The sequence below is a fragment of the Agelaius tricolor genome, unplaced genomic scaffold, assembly GCF_023055355.1.
Source record: "Agelaius tricolor isolate 1412-34295 unplaced genomic scaffold, bAgeTri1.0.p SCAF_2, whole genome shotgun sequence".
Lineage (NCBI taxonomy): Eukaryota > Metazoa > Chordata > Aves > Passeriformes > Icteridae > Agelaius > Agelaius tricolor.
This window is the reverse complement of record NW_027269262.1, coordinates 56377271-56395617: the sequence shown is the minus strand read 5'-3', so window position 1 is coordinate 56395617 and position 18347 is coordinate 56377271. Positions and strand designations below refer to the sequence as shown.

Here is an 18347-nt window from a genome sequence, read left to right as displayed (position 1 = left end):
CTGTCGTTAGCCTTCTCCTAACCTATAATTATAACATAGCAAATATTTCTATCTAGACAAAAAATATTATTCAAGCGACTATGCTTTAAAATAGTGGCAAATAAAATCACATTTTTGGAATAAATAAACAAAACATTATCTGATCCCATGTTTTGACTAGATTTGTTTGAAATGGGTTCTAAAATGGTCGCTAATAAATTTTTTATAAAAATTTGTGCAATTTATAAGTATAAATTGCACAAATGGAATTTTTGCAGGATTTCTTCACCCACAACTTAGTAGTCTAATAAATATGTAGGATAGTAAAGTAAGTAGGATAAAGTACACTTACCCAAAAATCTTTGTTATTGCCTATCACTTTTGAACTGTCATTGGCAAATTAAAATATCTCAAAATCTCCACCACAATTATTGTAAGCTGACTCCAGCCAGCATCTCCCAAACATCAGAAGAGTGATGATATAGTTGTACCCTTGCAGTGGCAGAAATATCACAACAGAGCACAGGTGAACATACTAAAATAACCCATTCTAATGGTCAGTTGATACTTGACAGTAGCCAAGATGAGCACCTGATCTGCACTGTTTTTTCTCCTCACTGGTATAAACTGAGCATGAATCCCATGGCACTAAATGGCATGAACAGACTTGAAGGTAGGTGGCAGAAAGCAATGTAATTTCTACGTGAAGCTTCCATCCTGTCTGTGAATCCTCTGGTTCAAACAAAAATCACAATGTACAGCAAAGTCGCCTTCTCATCTACAACTTTCCAGAATCAATGTATTTCCAGGCACACTTTAAAATTAGTGTCTCAAATTTACCTAGCTTCCTTTGTTGCAGACTGGAGCTTTTTTCCCAATGCATTAATGCAAAATCAGTTGGCATTCAAACCAGAAGGAAAAAACCTATAAAACACACACAAGTCTAATCACATGTTCTGACTCCATGAGACAGACCAGCCGCAGAGATCTGACCAATAAGCTATCTGATAAGAATACAGCCACGCCTGGGAAAAAAAATCTTAGGTGCTGGAGGCGCTTTTAGAGCCATTGTCATGGTGAAAGAACCACATCGTATCTGCCTTTAGAAACCATCGCCTTAGGGCATTAGAGATTTAACTGAAAATTACTCTCCCCAAAGGGCCACATGACCAAGAAGAATGACAGAAACAACTGTTCATTCATTTATTTTCCGGAAATGCTAAAACACAGATATAGTTAAAAACACAACTAGACACATGTTCTGGGAAAACATGCAAGACTGCTGATTTTGCAAAAATATCGATGATCACGCGCATGAACGAAAGGGAAAAAAAAAGATGTAAACATTCCATTAACACCAGCCGAAAAGCAGTTCGAACGAGGCCTGTAACCTGGAGGATAATCGGCATAGCAGCTTAAGTCCGCCCAGGCAAAGTTCGTGGAACTGTCCCAAGGAGATTCAAATAAATTACATAAATAGGAGCGGGGCCGGGCGCCTCCGTGCCAGTGTCCGTGCCGGGCCCCAGCGAGCCCCTCACAAGTCGGGGTAGCCGCAGTAGTAGACGGCGCTGCTGGCGTCCGACACGGCCGACGAGATGGGAGCCGCGGCCTCGGGCGCCGACAGCGCGGCCGCCTCGTGGCCGCCGTAGGGCAGCCCCAGCTCGGGCTTGCAGGCGAAGCGCAGGTACTGCTCGAACTCCGTGCGGTCCACCTCGCCCAGCAGCTCCTCCGGCCGCAGCTGCTCCAGCTGCTCCCGGCACGGCGCCGACTCCGGCGGCGGCGACGGCTGCCCCACGGCGCCCGGCGGCAGCGGCGGGCCGCGCCCCGCTCCCGGCGGCTGGCACTGCCCGTAGTAGGCGTGCAGCGGCGCCGGGCAGCCCAGCAGCCCCTGCAGCGACCCGCCCGCGCCCAGCGCCTCCCCGGGCGCCAGGTGCCGCCGCAGCGACGCGCCCGACGGGCTCTCGGACGCCGCTGCTGCTGCTGCTGCTGCCGCCGCCGGGTACTCGGCGGCCGCCGGGTGCGGGCCGTAGCCGTAGGGCACCAGCGCGCACTCCTCCTGCAGCCCCGCCGCGAAGAAGGACGCCTCGCTCTCCGCCGCGTCCAGCGGCGACGGGTCCGGCGTCGGCAGGCCGTAGCCGTCGAACGCGGCGCCCAGCGGCGGACAGTCCCGGTAGTGGCCCGCGCCCGCCGCCGCCGCAGCCGCGTAGCCCTGCTCGCCGTACGCCAGTCCCAGGCCCTCCACGCACATCCTGCCGCCGCCGGACACCTCGCTGCCCAGCCCGGGCCCCGCCGCCGCCGCCGCCGCCTCGGCCAGGCCGTGCTGCAGGAAGCCGCTCTCCACCCGCTTCAGGCGCTTCACCTGCTTCCGCCGCCGCGGCCGGTACTTGTAGTTCGGGTGGTCCTGCATGTGCTGCACCCGCAGCCGCTCCGCCTCCTCCACGAACGGACGCTTCTCCGCCAGCGACAGCGCCTTCCACGATTTACCTGCACCCACCGACACCGTCAGACCGCCCGCTCCCGGCCACACCGACACCGCCCCCGCAGTCCGCAGCCCCAGCCCCGCCGTGCCCGATCCTCGCTCGCCCTCGGACGCGACCGCCACGCCGGGGACCCCGGCCCGACGGCCCACGGATCCCCCCGCTCGCCGCCCACAGCCCCGAGCCTGAGCTTCCCCGGGCTCCCCGCTCTCCCGGATCCGCCCCTCGGCACCCCGCGCCCGCCCGCGCTCGCTCGCTCGCTCACCCAGCATCTTGCTGAGCTCGGCGTTGTGCAGGTCCGGGTTCTGCTGCGCCAGCCGCTTGCGCTCGTCCTTCGCCCACACCATGAAGGCGTTCATGGGACGCCGGATCCGCGCCTCGCCCTTGCTCCGGCCGCCCGACGGCCCCGACGCCGCCGCGCCGCCCTTCGCCTTCGCCTCGCCCAGCGGGCTCAGCGCCTCTGCCGCCCACGGACACATGGCCGGCATCATGATGGGCAGCGAACACCGCCCCTGCACCTGGTCGTCGCTGCTGGCGTAGCCCGCATCGGGGCTGCTCATCTCGCACCGCACCGCACCGCACCGCACCGCACGGGACGCGCTGCCGAGCGCCGCCAAAGCCGGCAGCTGCGGCCAAAGCCCACACGACACCCTCGGCACTCGGAGCCCGCTCGCTGCTGCCGGAGCCCGGCCCGGCCCGGCCCTATTTCAGCCGCGGCGCGGCCAATGGGGCGGCGGGGGCGGGCGCGCAGCCGGACGGCGGCCGTGGCTCCCGCGGCGCTGCCCCGCGGGGCGGCCCCCGAGGCTCCTCCCGGCCCGGCCCGGCCCGGCCCGGCACCTGAGCGCATCGCGGGCCCCGCCGCGGCCAGCGCTGCCCCCGCCCCCGCGGGGGGACCCTGCCGGCTGTGCCTCGGGGCACCGGCAGCGCCTTCGGCAGCGCCACCGGCATCAGCCCTGCCCTCCGCAAGGGCCGCGCAGAGCGGCCCCCGGGGCCGGGCGCTAAGGGACATCCCTGAGCGGAGCTGATACGAAAGAGGGGAAAGAGACAGAGTGTTTACAGTTGTGCCGAGATATCCTGTAACACTCTGAGAGGCACAAGCGGCTTCTCCTGCAGGCAGATTTGTTGTGTATGTTGGGATAATAGGTCATATGATCATCTGTGCTTCACACTTCAGCTTCTTACCCTCTAGCGCTACCTGAGCAGGTCCAAGCCGCCCCGGCTGCTCCTGCTCTGCCCCCTTCCCCCGCAACGAACTGCTCCGACGGAGCGGTGCGGGAATGCGGGAATGCATCCGCGCTTTCAGCTATGGCGAGACAAGTTCCACGAACCGAGACAGATTTTTTCCCGTCTGGCTGTCCCTGTCACTGCCTCGCAGGATCCCCTTGCCCTCAACTGTCTGTGCTTTGCCTCCTTGGCAAGTTGGTTTCATTAAATCACGACGTATTCAAAATTAAGCGACCCTCATTTTATCGGAATATATAGGGAACTTGTAAAGATAATACTGTTTGTTTTTCCTAAGAATAGGTGATGGATTCGAGGCGGTTTAAATTATTTTTACAACTCTCCTACTGCCATCGTATTGAGAGCAGGCTTGATAAATGGGACGTTCTCATAAAGTGTAATAATTCTGCCCATTTCGATTTTCTAATATTCGGTCGTATTTTCGATATACCAACAACCTTATTTTTCAATGCGTACTTCGGAAGATGTGTTAGCAGTGCCATATGTCATACAGCATGAATGCAGAGAACGTTTGCCTATAAACGAGCAGTCGAGCGTCTTGCAAACCTTGGCACGACCTGGGATGCCTTTTTTGGCTCTTTTTCTTGTGCTCCGGAATAACTGGACAACCTGAAAGGCACATCTGTGCCTTGATACGTGAGATCGCGTCTTATCTGAATAGAAAAGGCGTGAAGTTACAGGCGATTAAAAAACCGTTGAATAAATCCTGCCCTCATTAATGAAGTTTGCCGGTCATTAACGCCCTTTTTTCCCCCCCTCCATTGAGGCGCGCTTTTCCATGACAGCCTATTTCCACCAGCTATGTGCGGTGGCCGGGCCGGGCTCCCTCCAGGCACCGCGGTAAATCCCGGGTGGGGAGCGGGAGCGGGAGCACTCCCGACAGATTCCTGCTGTCGGGGAACCCCAGTCTTCTCTCCAGCGACGGACATGGGAATTATTTAAATCATCGTACAATTTCTTTCATGGTACCCCTGTGTTCCTGTTTTGCTTGAAGTCGAGAGTATAACATTCTGTGTTAGTTCTGCACCAAGACACACCCTAGCACGAGTTACTTGGAGTCCTTCATCTTCCTCATAAGTCTGGAACCCGGAAAAGCGAATTTAAATGCCTGCAGGCTGGGAAAGGTTCGGGGGGCAGAACACCTACCTGGGAAACAATCCATTGGTAATGGTAATGATGTCAGACCAAGTTTGAAATAATTGCTTTTGGGCAGAAGATTGCTGAATATATTTTTATAGAAACCCTTTAAAATGCAGGAAGTAATCATAGACTAGTTTGGGTTGGAAGGGACTTTAAAAATCATCTAATTCCAACCCTCTCCCATGGGCAGGAGCACCTTCCACTAGACCAGGTTGCTCAAAGCCCCATCCAACCTGGCTTTGAGCACTTCCAAGGATGGGGTGTCCACCCCCTCTCTGGGCAATCTGTTCCAGTGTTTTACCACCCTCGTTGTAACCTTGTTTCCTTCCTTCTAGCATATCTAAAAGGATGCTCTTTTAGTGTAAAACTATTTTCCTGTGTCCTATCCCAACACCGAATAGCTTCCCTGCTCTGTTTTTTAACACGCACACATACACACAATATGAAAGAGGATCACTTATGTTCCTTGGGCTCATACTTTAAATTTCCCTAGGCTAAAACCTAGGCAGCTAGTTAACTTGGAGTAGTTCTTTTTGAGGAAATATTGACATTCTCAAGGACAGGGACAACCGGACCTGTCTTACAAGTCTGCATTGCTTTTAGCGGGCTGTCTTTGAGCCTGGAGCCGCTTTGCTGCCCCCATGTCTCCCCATGGGGAGCGCTACAGAGGGGCTACCGCGGACTTGCCCACCCCAGAGGCTGCCGGGCGGGGGCTCAGGGCGCCGGGTTGGATGTTCCACCAGGGGCTGAGCCCCCCGTACCAGCCCTGGGAACTGGTGCCCGCTGTTCCTGCTCCGCTGGGCCCTAGTGCTGAATATGGAAGGAGACACCCGACCTCCCGAGTTTGCCTTAGGTTTTCTTCAGCAGGTACGAAATGGGGCAATTCCCAGCTGAGCAGGTAACCGGGTCACAGCTGACCGGCCGGCGAGCGGGATCACGGGGCCACAAGGATTGCACCCCGCAATTCGTGCAGTCACACCACGTAACAACTTGATGGCATGAGTTCGTCGGGCTTGCTCCCGAAGCAGCTCTACCGATCCATCACCATCAGCAGCTCCCCTGAGCACGAGTGGCTTCCGAGCAGCAAAAATAGAGATTCAGCAGCACACGTGAGGAGGGAAAAAAAAAAAAAAAAAAAAAGAAAAAAGAAAATAAAAGGAGCCTTAGAAACGAGTTAAAATAAATACAAGCATGTAATGCCTAAACCCGATCTTCAGCCTTGGGGCGTCACAAGCACCTATGGGACCCTGTAATCCAGAACAGGAACAGATTGAGGGTTAGTGTTAAGGTCAGCGACGTCCGGGTGGCATTGCAACACTCGAAGTAGGGAAGGGAAACAAATAACCTACCCCTTTCTCTGCAAATGCGTTCATAGCCTGTCATTTTGCCGTGCAGAAAGTGCAATAATTTCCTTTTTTTTTGTTTAGAAGGTGTGGACTTGGACAGTTTTTTCATAGCGCAACAGGCAAAACCTGGGATAAACCTGGGATAGGTTTTGCAGCATCCAAAGCAGAGAGAAGTCAGATGTCATCAGGAACAAAGGGATTTATTTAGCATTTGAGCTAAGACAAGATTCATATCTTAGGTGAAGTCTCTGTATGTATGTGACAGACCTTCTGAGTTAATAATTCAGTTAATAAATCAGTTAATAATAAAATAATAAAATACTAAAATATAGCAGTCTGCGAGAAGCCTTGGATGATCATCACACTCTCTTAGACGCACAGACAGCTAAGAGAGAGTCTGTTTTTAAGAGCCTCTGTCCAAACACAGAGAAGGTGAAAGAAATTCCTAATTTTGTAGACGGAAATCTGAAGCGAGCGACTGAACTCTGATCTCGGGAGCATTTAATTAGTCAACACATTACTTGACTGTTTAACGTTAAGCAAATGTGGCTGTGTAATTACTGGGTTTCACAGTTCTGTCGGTCCCGCTCGTCCCTCGGCGCAGCGATAAGTGCGGTCAGCCAGGTGATGCACGCTAATGTCGCTTGTCACAAGGCTGCGAACGGCCTGTCCCTGCCGCCCACCCAGCTGTGCCCGGGTGCTGGCCCCTCATCCCGTGCTGGCATCCCAACACTTGCCAGGGGCTTCTCTCGTCCTTCTCAGGAGGGCCTGGGAGAGGATTTCCTACAACACAGGAATAGGGTTGCCACATAAGTAGACTAAATTTGTGTAAAAGGAGAAACTCGTCAGAAGTATTGCTGCTGATGTCTTCTAGCGATTACTGTCTTTGTAGCTGGAAAAGCACACAGCGACAGAAATGGGCAGAAATCTGCCATGTTAATATGGAGGTTGGTTTTTGTGGTTTGTTGTTGTTGTTTTGGGGGTTTTTTGTGTTTTGGGTGGGCGGTTTTTTGGGTTTTTTGGTTTTTTGGTTTTTTTTGTTTTGTTTTTTTTTGGGGTTTTTTTGGTTTTTTGGTTTCTTTTTTTTTTTTTTAAGAGCACAAAACCACTGCTTCTTGACATTTCCAGCTCCTCTGCTTTAACAAGTGTGTTGTGATTGTGACCTCCTGGCTTTCCTGCCACCTGCCCTGTGTGGACGAACCTTAAGCTGACTTTAATTTAGTACCTTGGCCTGAAGTTCCTTTTTTTGCACATTAGGCCCACTTGCTTTTCTATCCATATACTTCAGCAAGACAGAAAGCACACATAGACACACACACACAAAAGCCATCCAAAAAAAAAAAAAATTAAAACCACAAAAAATCCAACCAACCAAAACAAACAAACAAATACCACCAAACACCCACACAAACGAACCAACCCATTCAGAGCTGAATACCTTTTGGGCTTTGGGGCATAAGTGATCTCTGTGAACTTCAGAGAGCACTCACCATTGCTGTAGGAAGGGGCTGGAAGGCGCTGCCCAGGTAATGGCGTTGTTTAACTGGAGAAAGAATTTGGGTAAGGTTAGAGAGGTTTTGCAGGTGCCACCCTGTCGTTGTGGTTTACTTTTGTGGAGTAAACCAGAAGCGCTGTTTCCAGGGCGCGAATTGCCCTGTGTGCAGTGCCGGGATCGGCATTGTGGCAGTGACAGACCCCGACTCTGCCTGAAGAGTGCGGCCAGGAGCCACCTCGGTGTCTGTCACACACTTGAAGCCTTCTCCACAGTTCCCCGGGGCACACAGCAACTGCTTTCACCGCCTGACAGCGAGAACCTTGATGCAGAAAGCTCTCGAGAAAAAAATATTAATCACTTCGGGCTTTTTCTTTTAATGTGCCTATTGTGATAGGCGCTCATAGGGCGTGCGGAAGGTTTAATGTTTCAAAAGGGCTACAGGACAAATTTGGGTGTCTGTCGTTTAGAATCAGAAAGTCAAGATGCTTTGAGGAAAACAGGGCTTGGACGGAGATTCAGAATATTTTGCTTCATGCATATTGGTATTGCATAAATCTGCCACGTTTCAGACATTTTAAAGAAGTTTCAGATCGTTCTTCTCATAGGGCAGGGCTTAAAAAAGAGCTACACATCTGGCTACATGCAGGGAAATAATGCTTCTTGGATTTGAGTCTGCAAAAGCTCTGTGAAAAGGGTTGCTGGAAGATCTGCCACACCTTCACTGCACACAGTTCGACACACTCCTGTGGTGTGTGGGACTGTTGTGTGGGCCAACACTCTTACCAAAACCGGTGTATTTATTTCAATTTTGTGTCATTCCGTTCCAAAAAAGAGAGAAGAGAAGAGAAGAGAAGAGAAGAGAAGAGAAGAGAAGAGAAGAGAAGAGAAGAGAAGAGAAGAGAAGAGAAGAGAAGAGAAGAGAGTTTTCAACCTTTATTATGATCCACTTACAGTTTCAAGACTGCTTCAGGCTTCAGCTGTCTGACAAGTTGGGGTGAAGGACAGAAGAGAGGAGCAAAACCTGCATCTAAAGGAAAAATGAAAAGAAATGGTGACTGAAGTTATGAAAAGGTTATTGTGATTTATTTCCCAAACCAGTCAAAGTAATTTTCCCACAGAAAGCTGTGAACCTGTGTGAAAAGGACAAAATTATTTTAATCCTGTAGGTTTAAATACCATAATAAAAGGAAAACTCCACCAAACAAGAAATCATCTCTCATGCACATTTGTTTCCTGGGTTTACGTATCTATGTTTTAAACATGTAATGTTTTGGGTTTTTTTTTTTTTTTTCCAAATTAAAACATCAAGAAAACTCATTATCTCCTTGTTCTGAAGTATGACCTATTTCAGAATTACATCATTTTTCTCACGTACAGCTGGGAGAGGAGTAAAGAGAATGACAGGATGATATTTTAGGTATATTTCTTAGAATTGAAGACTGTTTGAAAAGTAAAATGGGAAGATTAAGAAACTAGAGAGTAGAGTATTTTACTAAATATTAAGGGTCTGAATGCCTTTTGATTCAAGACTCAGTAATAGTGCACAATTACTAAGTCGATTTTTGCCGAGGAGGCTGCTCTCAAATCTCATAGATTGAGGCAGTTTGCATCTATTTTATCTTTCACGGGTACAAACATAAGTCTCTTTAATTGCAATTTGAAAACGGACCCAATTTAATTTCCCGTCCTCGTGGAAGATAGGCTAATCAGTGGGTCTGCCACTTCGGCCCCTGCCCCCTCCTCCTCGGTGCTCAGCTCCACAGCTTTATCTTGGGAAGCAAACGACCCACATGACTGTTACCTCCTCCCCCCGATTTAAGCAATAAACATAATTTATCAGTCCCATCCCACAGCCTGACTCAGTACTACCATCTAAATAAAAAGATCTTCTTTTTTTCCACCCAAATTTAATTACAGGGTGCCCATTTCTCAAGCACGGAAATATTTCTATCTCTAGACGTGCTGACATCGACCGAGGGATTTCTTTAAGAGAGGAAAGGTGAGGCTCTGGGAGGTAGGGATGAAGGTACCGCTGTGGCAGAGTGCCGAGTGGGCTGCTCCCGGCCGGCCTCCCCCTTTGGAGGCTCGTGTCGTAATGTTTCACTTACTTTGAATCCTGATTTACAGCTCTTGATCTGCGCAGCGGAGATCGGATACACCACCACCCCCCCCGCCCCGGCGCAGCAAGGCAGCCAGGGCGGCATGACAGACAATCTGCTCCAGGGGGTGCTTAAACCAGCTCCTATCCACCCGTCCCAGCAAAGCAGCCCTGTTTCCATTGAAAACGGAGCAAACCCTAACCTACTACAGCAGGCACGTCCCTAGAGATTTTTAACACTTGAAACGTAAAGTGGGTCTTCTTTTAATTCAGTCACATTAACCGGCTCTGTAAGAAAGCACCAAGGAAGTGGAGAAAAAAAAATAAACCAAGTGCCTGGAGTAGGCAGTTATGGAAGGCTTAAAATTTTTGTCCAGGTGAAGCAGGAGAAACATAGGAAGACTGTCTACGGAAAGTGTGAGAGGACCTAATGCTTAGTGCACGGGACACTCACAAAAGTAGTTCGAAAGGCAGTAACAACCAATTACAAAGGACGATAAGACCTCTTAGAGGAGTTATCAGAGACCAGTTTTATTATTTTCCCTTTATTGTAAAAGTGCAAAATCATTCTGTACAAATCCATCATATAAAACACAGCATTCTGTAAAACATACAAAAGCATATGGATCTCTAACAAGATCACAGAAATTATATTCTCCGTGTGCCCCAGTATCATCATTCCATCGCAGCAACAGTTTCAGACGACACAATTAGACAGTGATGGTAAGACCAGAACCACCTGGACAGCGAGATGGCACATCACCTTTTAAACCTCGAGTAGGTCACAGATACCCTGTCAGTTCTCAAGATTCAAATAAATTACATAAATAGGAGCGGGGCCGGGCGCCTCCGTGCCAGTGTCCGTGCCGGGCCCCAGCGAGCCCCTCACAAGTCGGGGTAGCCGCAGTAGTAGACGGCGCTGCTGGCGTCCGACACGGCCGACGAGATGGGAGCCGCGGCCTCGGGCGCCGAGAGCGCGGCCGCCTCGTGGCCGCCGTAGGGCAGCCCCAGCTCGGGCTTGCAGGCGAAGCGCAGGTACTGCTCGAACTCCGTGCGGTCCACCTCGCCCAGCAGCTCCTCCGGCCGCAGCTGCTCCAGCTGCTGCCGGCACGGCGCCGACTCCGGCGGCGGCGACGGCTGCCCCACGGCGCCCGGCGGCAGCGGCGGGCCGCGCCCCGCTCCCGGCGGCTGGCACTGCCCGTAGTAGGCGTGCAGCGGCGCCGGGCAGCCCAGCAGCCCCTGCAGCGACCCGCCCGCGCCCAGCGCCTCCCCGGGCGCCAGGTGCCGCCGCAGCGACGCGCCCGACGGGCTCTCGGACGCCGCTGCTGCTGCTGCTGCTGCCGCCGCCGGGTACTCGGCGGCCGCCGGGTGCGGGCCGTAGCCGTAGGGCACCAGCGCGCACTCCTCCTGCAGCCCCGCCGCGAAGAAGGACGCCTCGCTCTCCGCCGCGTCCAGCGGCGACGGGTCCGGCGTCGGCAGGCCGTAGCCGTCGAACGCGGCGCCCAGCGGCGGACAGTCCCGGTAGTGGCCCGCGCCCGCCGCCGCCGCAGCCGCGTAGCCCTGCTCGCCGTACGCCAGTCCCAGGCCCTCCACGCACATCCTGCCGCCGCCGCCGCCGGACACCTCGCTGCCCAGCCCGGGCCCCGCCGCCGCCGCCGCCGCCGCCTCGGCCAGGCCGTGCTGCAGGAAGCCGCTCTCCACCCGCTTCAGGCGCTTCACCTGCTTCCGCCGCCGCGGCCGGTACTTGTAGTTCGGGTGGTCCTGCATGTGCTGCACCCGCAGCCGCTCCGCCTCCTCCACGAACGGACGCTTCTCCGCCAGCGACAGCGCCTTCCACGATTTACCTGCACCCACCGACACCGTCAGACCGCCCGCTCACCCTGCGGCACCCACGCCCGCTCCCGGCCACACCGACACCGCCCCCGCAGTCCGCAGCCCCAGCCCCGCCCGATCCTCGCTCGCCCTCGGACGCGACCGCCACGCCGGGGACCCCGGCCCGACGGCCCACGGATCCCCCCGCTCGCCGCCCACAGCCCCGAGCCTGAGCTTCCCCGGGCTCCCCGCTCTCCCGGATCCGCCCCTCGGCACCCCGCGCCCGCGCTCGCTCGCTCGCTCACCCAGCATCTTGCTGAGCTCGGCGTTGTGCAGGTCCGGGTTCTGCTGCGCCAGCCGCTTGCGCTCGTCCTTCGCCCACACCATGAAGGCGTTCATGGGACGCCGGATCCGCGCCTCGCCCTTGCTCCGGCCGCCCGACGGCCCCGACGCCGCCGCGCCGCCCTTCGCCTTCGCCTCGCCCAGCGGGCTCAGCGCCTCTGCCGCCCACGGACACATGGCCGGCATCATGATGGGCAGCGAGCACCGCCCCTGCACCTGGTCGTCGCTGCTGGCGTAGCCCGCATCGGGGCTGCTCATCTCGCACCGCACCGGACTGGACGGGACGCGCTGCCGAGCGCCGCCAAAGCCGGCAGCTGCGGCCAAAGCCCACACAACACCCTCGGCACTCGGAGCCCGCTCGCTGCTGCCGGAGCCCGGCCCGGCCCGGCCCTATTTCAGCCGCGGCGCGGCCAATGGGGCGGCGGGGGCGGGCGCGCAGCCGGACGGCGGCCGTGGCTCCCGCGGCGCTGCCCCGCGGGGCGGCCCCCGAGGCTCCTCCCGGTCCGGCCCGGCCCGGCCCGGCCCGGCACCTGAGCGCATCGCGGGCCCCGCCGCGGCCAGCGCTGCCCCCGCCCCCGCGGGGGGACCCTGCCGGCTGTGCCTCGGGGCACCGGCAGCGCCTTCGGCAGCGCCACCGGCATCAGCCCTGCCCTCCGCAAGGGCCGCGCAGAGCGGCCCCCGGGGCCGGGCGCTAAGGGACATCCCTGAGCGGAGCTGATACGAAAGAGGGGAAAGAGACAGAGTATTTACAGTAGTGCCGACATATCCTGTAACACTCTGAGAGCGGCTTCTCCTGCAGGCAGATTTGGGATGTAGCTTGGTAATGGGAAGACATGTCATCATCTCTGCTTGACACTTCAGCTTCTTACCCTCTAGCGCTACCTGAGCATATTTCTCCTTGTAAGCCTATGAAAGAGCTCGGCTCCCTGGACAGCAGGATGCTGAACCCATAGTAAACCCTATGATACATATCCTCTCTCATTTTTTCATACTTCCTACTACAGTTATTCAGTGTCTGTCAAACATAATTATTCCTTGTAATTATTATTAATACGTTGAACTTTACAGTACTTATTTCTTGTGGCATTACGTTATCAGGATTTCTCTGATTTGCCCAAATAAATAAACTGTAATTACAAACTGATGTTTGAAAAATGTCCATCGCTTCAGAATAAACGGAATTTTATCTCAGCACCATTTATGTTCTCCTTTGGCATACAAACTAATGTAGAATACGGAGTTTTCATGGACTTTGGTTAATATTTGCATTGTTTTGTGGTGCTATTAAATGCATCAATGCTTATTTGAGAAACTGCTCAACTTTAAACTGAAGATCAAAGGAGTTTATTTTGTTAAGGACACCTTTGTTTGGGTAGCCACTTTGATCAAATAAACCAATATTGTAAGAATTCTCGCTGAAATTAAATGAATGAAGTCAGAATAACCATTAACGTATTCTAACATTGAATTTCCTGTTTCGCACAACGTAAAGCTTGCTCCTTTACACTTGATGGACAGATGCTTTAAAAAGAAGAGATCGCAGTAGCAGAACTGCCAGGGACTTACACAGGTGAAGAAAATTTCCCAGACATTTTTATATTTAGCTTCCTGCTCCCTACAGCTTTTTAGAGATTATAAACCAGCTATATATTTCCAACATAATAGTATAGCATATTTATCCCTGTTGCAAGTATAGCATATTTATCCCTGTTGCAAAACTATTACCAAAAGACTGATATCTGCCTAAACCAAACCAAAAAGTTTTCATTTTCTTTTCCTACATTCAAACACTCGTGCTAGTCCAGCATAGAGGCAGCGATTCAAACAACCCTGCTTTTAGTCCTTATATTACGTGCTCTAAAAAGCAGCGGAGGTGAAAAACAGTGATCCTACATATATGTGTGTTTAAATTAATCTCAAACTAGTACATAATAGCGCCACTCTTGCAAAATTAGAATTGATTGTAAAATAAATTAATGGTGACACTGCGCTTGCAAAAGCCGACAGCCCAGAATCGGTGATAACCGGCAACACTCGTCTGGAATAAAGTGCTTTTTCACTTGTTTTTAGTCCAGCGCCTTTGGGACACTACCTTAGGGCACACCTGGGTAAGGTTGGCGTACCAATGGCTTTAGTTTTATGGCTGAGGTTGTGACATTTCCCGACCCGACGTGCCGGGACTCAAAGCCCTCGATCCCAGGCCAGCCGCCCCGAGAAAGGTCGCGCACGGACGCACGGCCGATACCCAGAGAAAGTTCTGAATTAAACAGTATCAAAATCGTGTTTAAAGAAAACTCATGCGTGAGGAAAGCGTGTGAATTTTTCCCTGCGGATAACAGAGTACTCAGCTGAGGGAATAAGCAACAAGCCTTCCAAGCAAAACAGAACCCCAGTAGGCAACAACGCGTTGCTCTAAGGGAGCCGGTCCGTTTCCATTGCTTCCCAGAGCAGCTCCCAGCTCACGCCGCATTACTGACTCGGACAGGACTAACCAACGAGGAGTTTAAACCGTAGGAGAGAGTATTACCTTTTTTTAACCAGTTGATCGTGTTAAAACGCCAAATTTTCCCTTTCGCTCTAATTAGCAGAATTGAGCCAAGCGAAAAAATCCCGTAGGGGCTTTTACTGAAAAAGTTCAGCGAGTAGAGGGACTGCTTGCACATAAAGCTTGCAGCAATTTTTAGGGCTGTCACTTTCAGGAGAAAGGAAAATGTTTTTCTGTATAATGAACATGAGGTAATAAACTAAGCAACTACAGTTGACTTTGTTTGGGAAACTTGTTGAAACCGTTTCTACAGCTCATTGATCTGGGATCAAAGAAAGAAAGGTGTGTTTTGAATCTAAGCCGAGAAAGTAAAAGCTCCGTGGTTTGTACAGAAAATGTTGGCAGTTTGTGACCCTTCAAGTGCCCCCGGCGTTATAGACAGATTATCTCCCTTCTTTTCTAGCGTTTTGTTTTGGCTGTTTGGGTATTTTCGAATTGTCACTCTAAAACACACAGCGCTGCGCTGCTTCTCGGTCCAGTCGCTTAGACTTCACTTCCCCGCCGCGTTTAATAGGGAGCTTCTTCTGACACTCCTGAAACCTTCGTGGTCGCACGACTCCTGGGGTCATTCGTTAACTTTCCCAACCTAACAATGCCACCGAGAGTTCATCCTTCTGATTTATTGACCTTTTAAACCTGCCGGTACACAGCGCGGGGGCGCGGAGTGGGGATCCTCCGGCGAGAGATGTGTTTCTATTTCAGGTCCATTACAGAATGCGGTGTTGGAAGTGGTGCTCCCAGCGTTATCAGAGCCGACCACAAATGCCACATGAAAAGCAGCAAACATCCGGAGGGTTTCCTGCAAATCGAGCAGTTTCCCAAGACAAGAGCCTCTTTAAAAAAAACCGTGTATTTAAAGACAGCACACTATGCCTCTTTAGAGCGATTCAAAACCACTAAATGAAAGCAGCCGAGCCCGACAGCGCTGCATAGTACAAGAAATTTCCCCGAATGAAGACTTTTTGGGACTTTGCGTTAGGAAAGTGAGTTTATTGCAAAGGCCCTGGTCAGGATGGATCCACTACTGAATGGAAAAAAAAAAATCAAAACCTCAAAAATGAGAAATATCCCTTTCAGCAACTCTAACTCTGGAAACACCATTAATTACTTTGCAGAAAAATAATAGTCCCCAGCATCTTCGCCTGCCTCACTTTAATCTGCAAGTTGCTTTCCAGCAAATGCACACAGACCCGAGGAAAGCTTGAGGCTCCAGCTGCCCTCAGCATCCGAAGCGGAGCCGCTTGGCTGGAATCGCGTCCCGTCGCCGCAGGCTCGGGGACGGGCACTTGCCTGTGGGACAGCACGGCCGCGCACAGCGAGCTCCCCGCATCTGTGCGCGCCTGCTTGGGGGGTGTTAAGCAGCGCTGTCCCCGCATTTTAGGACTGGAGGGAGTCCGGCGGGGGGAGCGGGACGTGCGCGACTCCCATTGCCAGGTAAGAGCGCTTCGCTCCCGGCGGACACGAGCGAGGTCCCCCCGCCAGGTGAGGCGCCCGGCCGGCAGGCTGGGCCAGGCCTGGAGCCCGCTGCTGGCCCTTCCCCCGGCGCTCCCGCCGGCCCCCCTCGGGAAGGGGGAGCCCTCCCGCAGCCCCTGGATGCCGAGGGGAAGCGGGAAGTCTGAAAGGGGCTGGAGAGAATTGTGCATTTATCTGCACCGGGCTCAGCAGCAACCAACCCCCCTCCCGCGGTAGGGCAGGGGTTGCGGTGTTTCCCTTTGGGCAGGCTCAGCCCTGGGTCTGGCGAGCTCACAGGAGAAAGGAGAGCCGTGGACCACCGTCCTGTCTCTCTCATCCTTTTTTCTCGGTGCTAGGAAATACATTCTTTATACATATACATAAGCATACATCTCGCCATCCATCGTTCTTTCAACTACATGGTGCCATGTACCATGCCCGTGGTCAGAAAACTTCCCGGTCTGAAGGAAATGGCTCTTCAATGAAGTTAATGGAACACGTCCCGGAGGACCTGCAGTGCAGGAGAGAGCCTGGACCGCGGCTTCTCCTAGGAAGGGGTTAACTCATCTCCCCGACGTGGCTGCTTGGGCTGGGCTCTAAGGCGCCCGGAACGCCCTCCCTGCCCCCTTCTGAAGGCAGAAACCAAACGGAACCAGTGGGAAAGGACATGATTAACGGAGTGCTCCGTACTTCTGTAATGCCTCTTCCAGACCGACAATATGTGGACCCAAACAAAGTTTGAATGACATTGAAATAACATTATTTTCACGAGTAAAGCATAGAAGTGACACTTCTCTCAGACCGCTAACAGCATAATCTGGACCTAAGTCTCATCACCCTTTATACGAATAAATTTACATACTTATTTAATATAAAGATAAATTAATGAGACTAATATCACAGACCTGTTGCATATTCCTTTGTCAACAGTTTGATTACATGAGTTTCCAGCTTCATTTTGACTTCTGTGCCCTTTGGTTTGAGAATGAGTTGCATAGACCATGGAGCAGTACAGTATCTGAGACCAGCCTACACTTGAATTTCCAAGAACAGAAGTCCTGTTACTTTAAATATTTAAGTATATACAAGTCATTAAATGAAATTATAAAAAAAAAAAAAAAGGAATGCTTTATACAATGCTGGACCCAGTCCAAAAGTTCAGAGATCTGATTTGACCTAGGCAATTTGGCCCAGCCTCTGTATTTTTGCTGGTTTTATGTCAGTGGAGCTACTGCTAACTTGTTTTACTCTAAGATTTATTCTGACATGCTAGATACCAAAGTGATGGACTAGTCAAGGACAAGTCATATAACTGTAGAATTAAAAAGCTGACCTCAGTCACACTGAAGTGAAAAAAAAATGCTTCACTGGCATCACTCAACTCCTAGAATATTCTTAATAAAGCCAGAATGAATATCACAGATAATCTCTAGATGATGGGCTTTACACTATGCATAATGCTATTACAGTCTTGTAATGCATATCTATACATTGCTTTATTTAGTAGGCAGAAGTATTTTACAGTACTTTCAAAGGGTGAAGTTCTTTGTCTTAGCCAGAATAAAAGTGTTTTATTATACAAATGGAAAGTAGCTGGGCTTGTAACTGAGCAGTTACTTCTAACATGCTAATTACTTATTGTCACAGAAGAGGTGATCAGTGATTTAGCATAAGGAAATAATCCTATGTTAGCTGTTCAGCAGAAGTAAGTTAGAAGCAATAATAAAAATACTAAATGAAGACTAAATTCAAACATCAACATCTTCCCATTTGTAGTTCTGATGAATCAGCTGTGATGAGCAGGTAAGATCAGACAGAAATTAAGAGTGGATTTAGATCCTCAACAACACAAAAGATGGGAAAACTGTTTTCCAAAATGGACAATATGATACATTTATTTTAAAATAAATTCATAATCACTGAAATTAGAAGCAATGTTAATGTTGTTTAAAATACCCGTTCTGTTACCTGACCAAAATTCTTTATAAGCAAAATGTAGGAATACAAAATTTTATATTGATTAGCAAATAAAAAAAACCAAATTGTTTAAAGTTTTAATTTTCAAATGTGCCCAGTGGAAATGTTCTGGATTTTCATTATATCTTTGCAATTACATTCAGTGACTAAGTGTACAACAGATGACACTTAACGTTTATTTAGTTAAATAAACCACAAGAAAAAGACCTCACTCATCAGGCAGTTGGAAGGTTTGAGAAATTAGTTTGGTTTAATTTCTTGAGACCTGCAGCTGTTTTGTCTTATGATATTTGTTTTCTTTGAGTACTCTTGATGGAGAAAGTGATTTTTAATTTTCATATTCATTATTTTCTTACAAAGTTTATTAATATTAATTAAAATCTCAATTAGGTTCCATTTAAATACAATTTAAAGTTGTAGATTATAACAAAAAGACATCAGT

The 18347-nt window shown here is 51.0% G+C and overlaps 2 protein-coding genes across 2 annotated transcripts; both read right to left on the bottom strand.

The window, feature by feature from the left end:
* Nucleotides 1-1431: 1431 nt before the first annotated feature.
* LOC139600721 (transcription factor SOX-17-like) lies at nucleotides 1432-3115 on the bottom strand. The gene is made up of 2 exons (XM_071449129.1): nucleotides 2722-3115; nucleotides 1432-2463 (listed from the first exon to the last, which is right to left on the bottom strand). Exons 1-2 carry the CDS (start codon nucleotides 3014-3016, stop codon nucleotides 1514-1516), a joined length of 1245 nt encoding a protein of 414 aa, XP_071305230.1. The 5' UTR covers nucleotides 3017-3115; the 3' UTR covers nucleotides 1432-1513.
* A 7196-nt stretch (nucleotides 3116-10311) lies between these two features.
* Nucleotides 10312-12279, bottom strand: LOC139600719 (transcription factor SOX-17-like). The gene is made up of 2 exons (XM_071449114.1): nucleotides 11895-12279; nucleotides 10312-11621 (listed from the first exon to the last, which is right to left on the bottom strand). The coding sequence occupies exons 1-2, from the start codon at nucleotides 12187-12189 to the stop codon at nucleotides 10663-10665; spliced, it is 1254 nt and encodes a 417-aa protein (XP_071305215.1). The 5' UTR covers nucleotides 12190-12279; the 3' UTR covers nucleotides 10312-10662.
* Between the last annotated feature and the right edge of the window lie 6068 nt (nucleotides 12280-18347).

Excerpts from the sequence above, each read along its gene's own strand:
- LOC139600719 (XM_071449114.1), bottom strand. The coding sequence starts at position 12,189 with ATGAGCAGCCCCGATGCGGGCTACGCCAGCAGCGACGACCAGGTGCAG. Across the intron at positions 11,622-11,894 it reads CGAGCTCAGCAAGATGCTGG|GTAAATCGTGGAAGGCGCTG; the intron begins GTGAGCGAGCGA and ends CGGTGGGTGCAG.
- LOC139600721 (XM_071449129.1), bottom strand. The coding sequence starts at position 3,016 with ATGAGCAGCCCCGATGCGGGCTACGCCAGCAGCGACGACCAGGTGCAG. Across the intron at positions 2,464-2,721 it reads CGAGCTCAGCAAGATGCTGG|GTAAATCGTGGAAGGCGCTG; the intron begins GTGAGCGAGCGA and ends CGGTGGGTGCAG.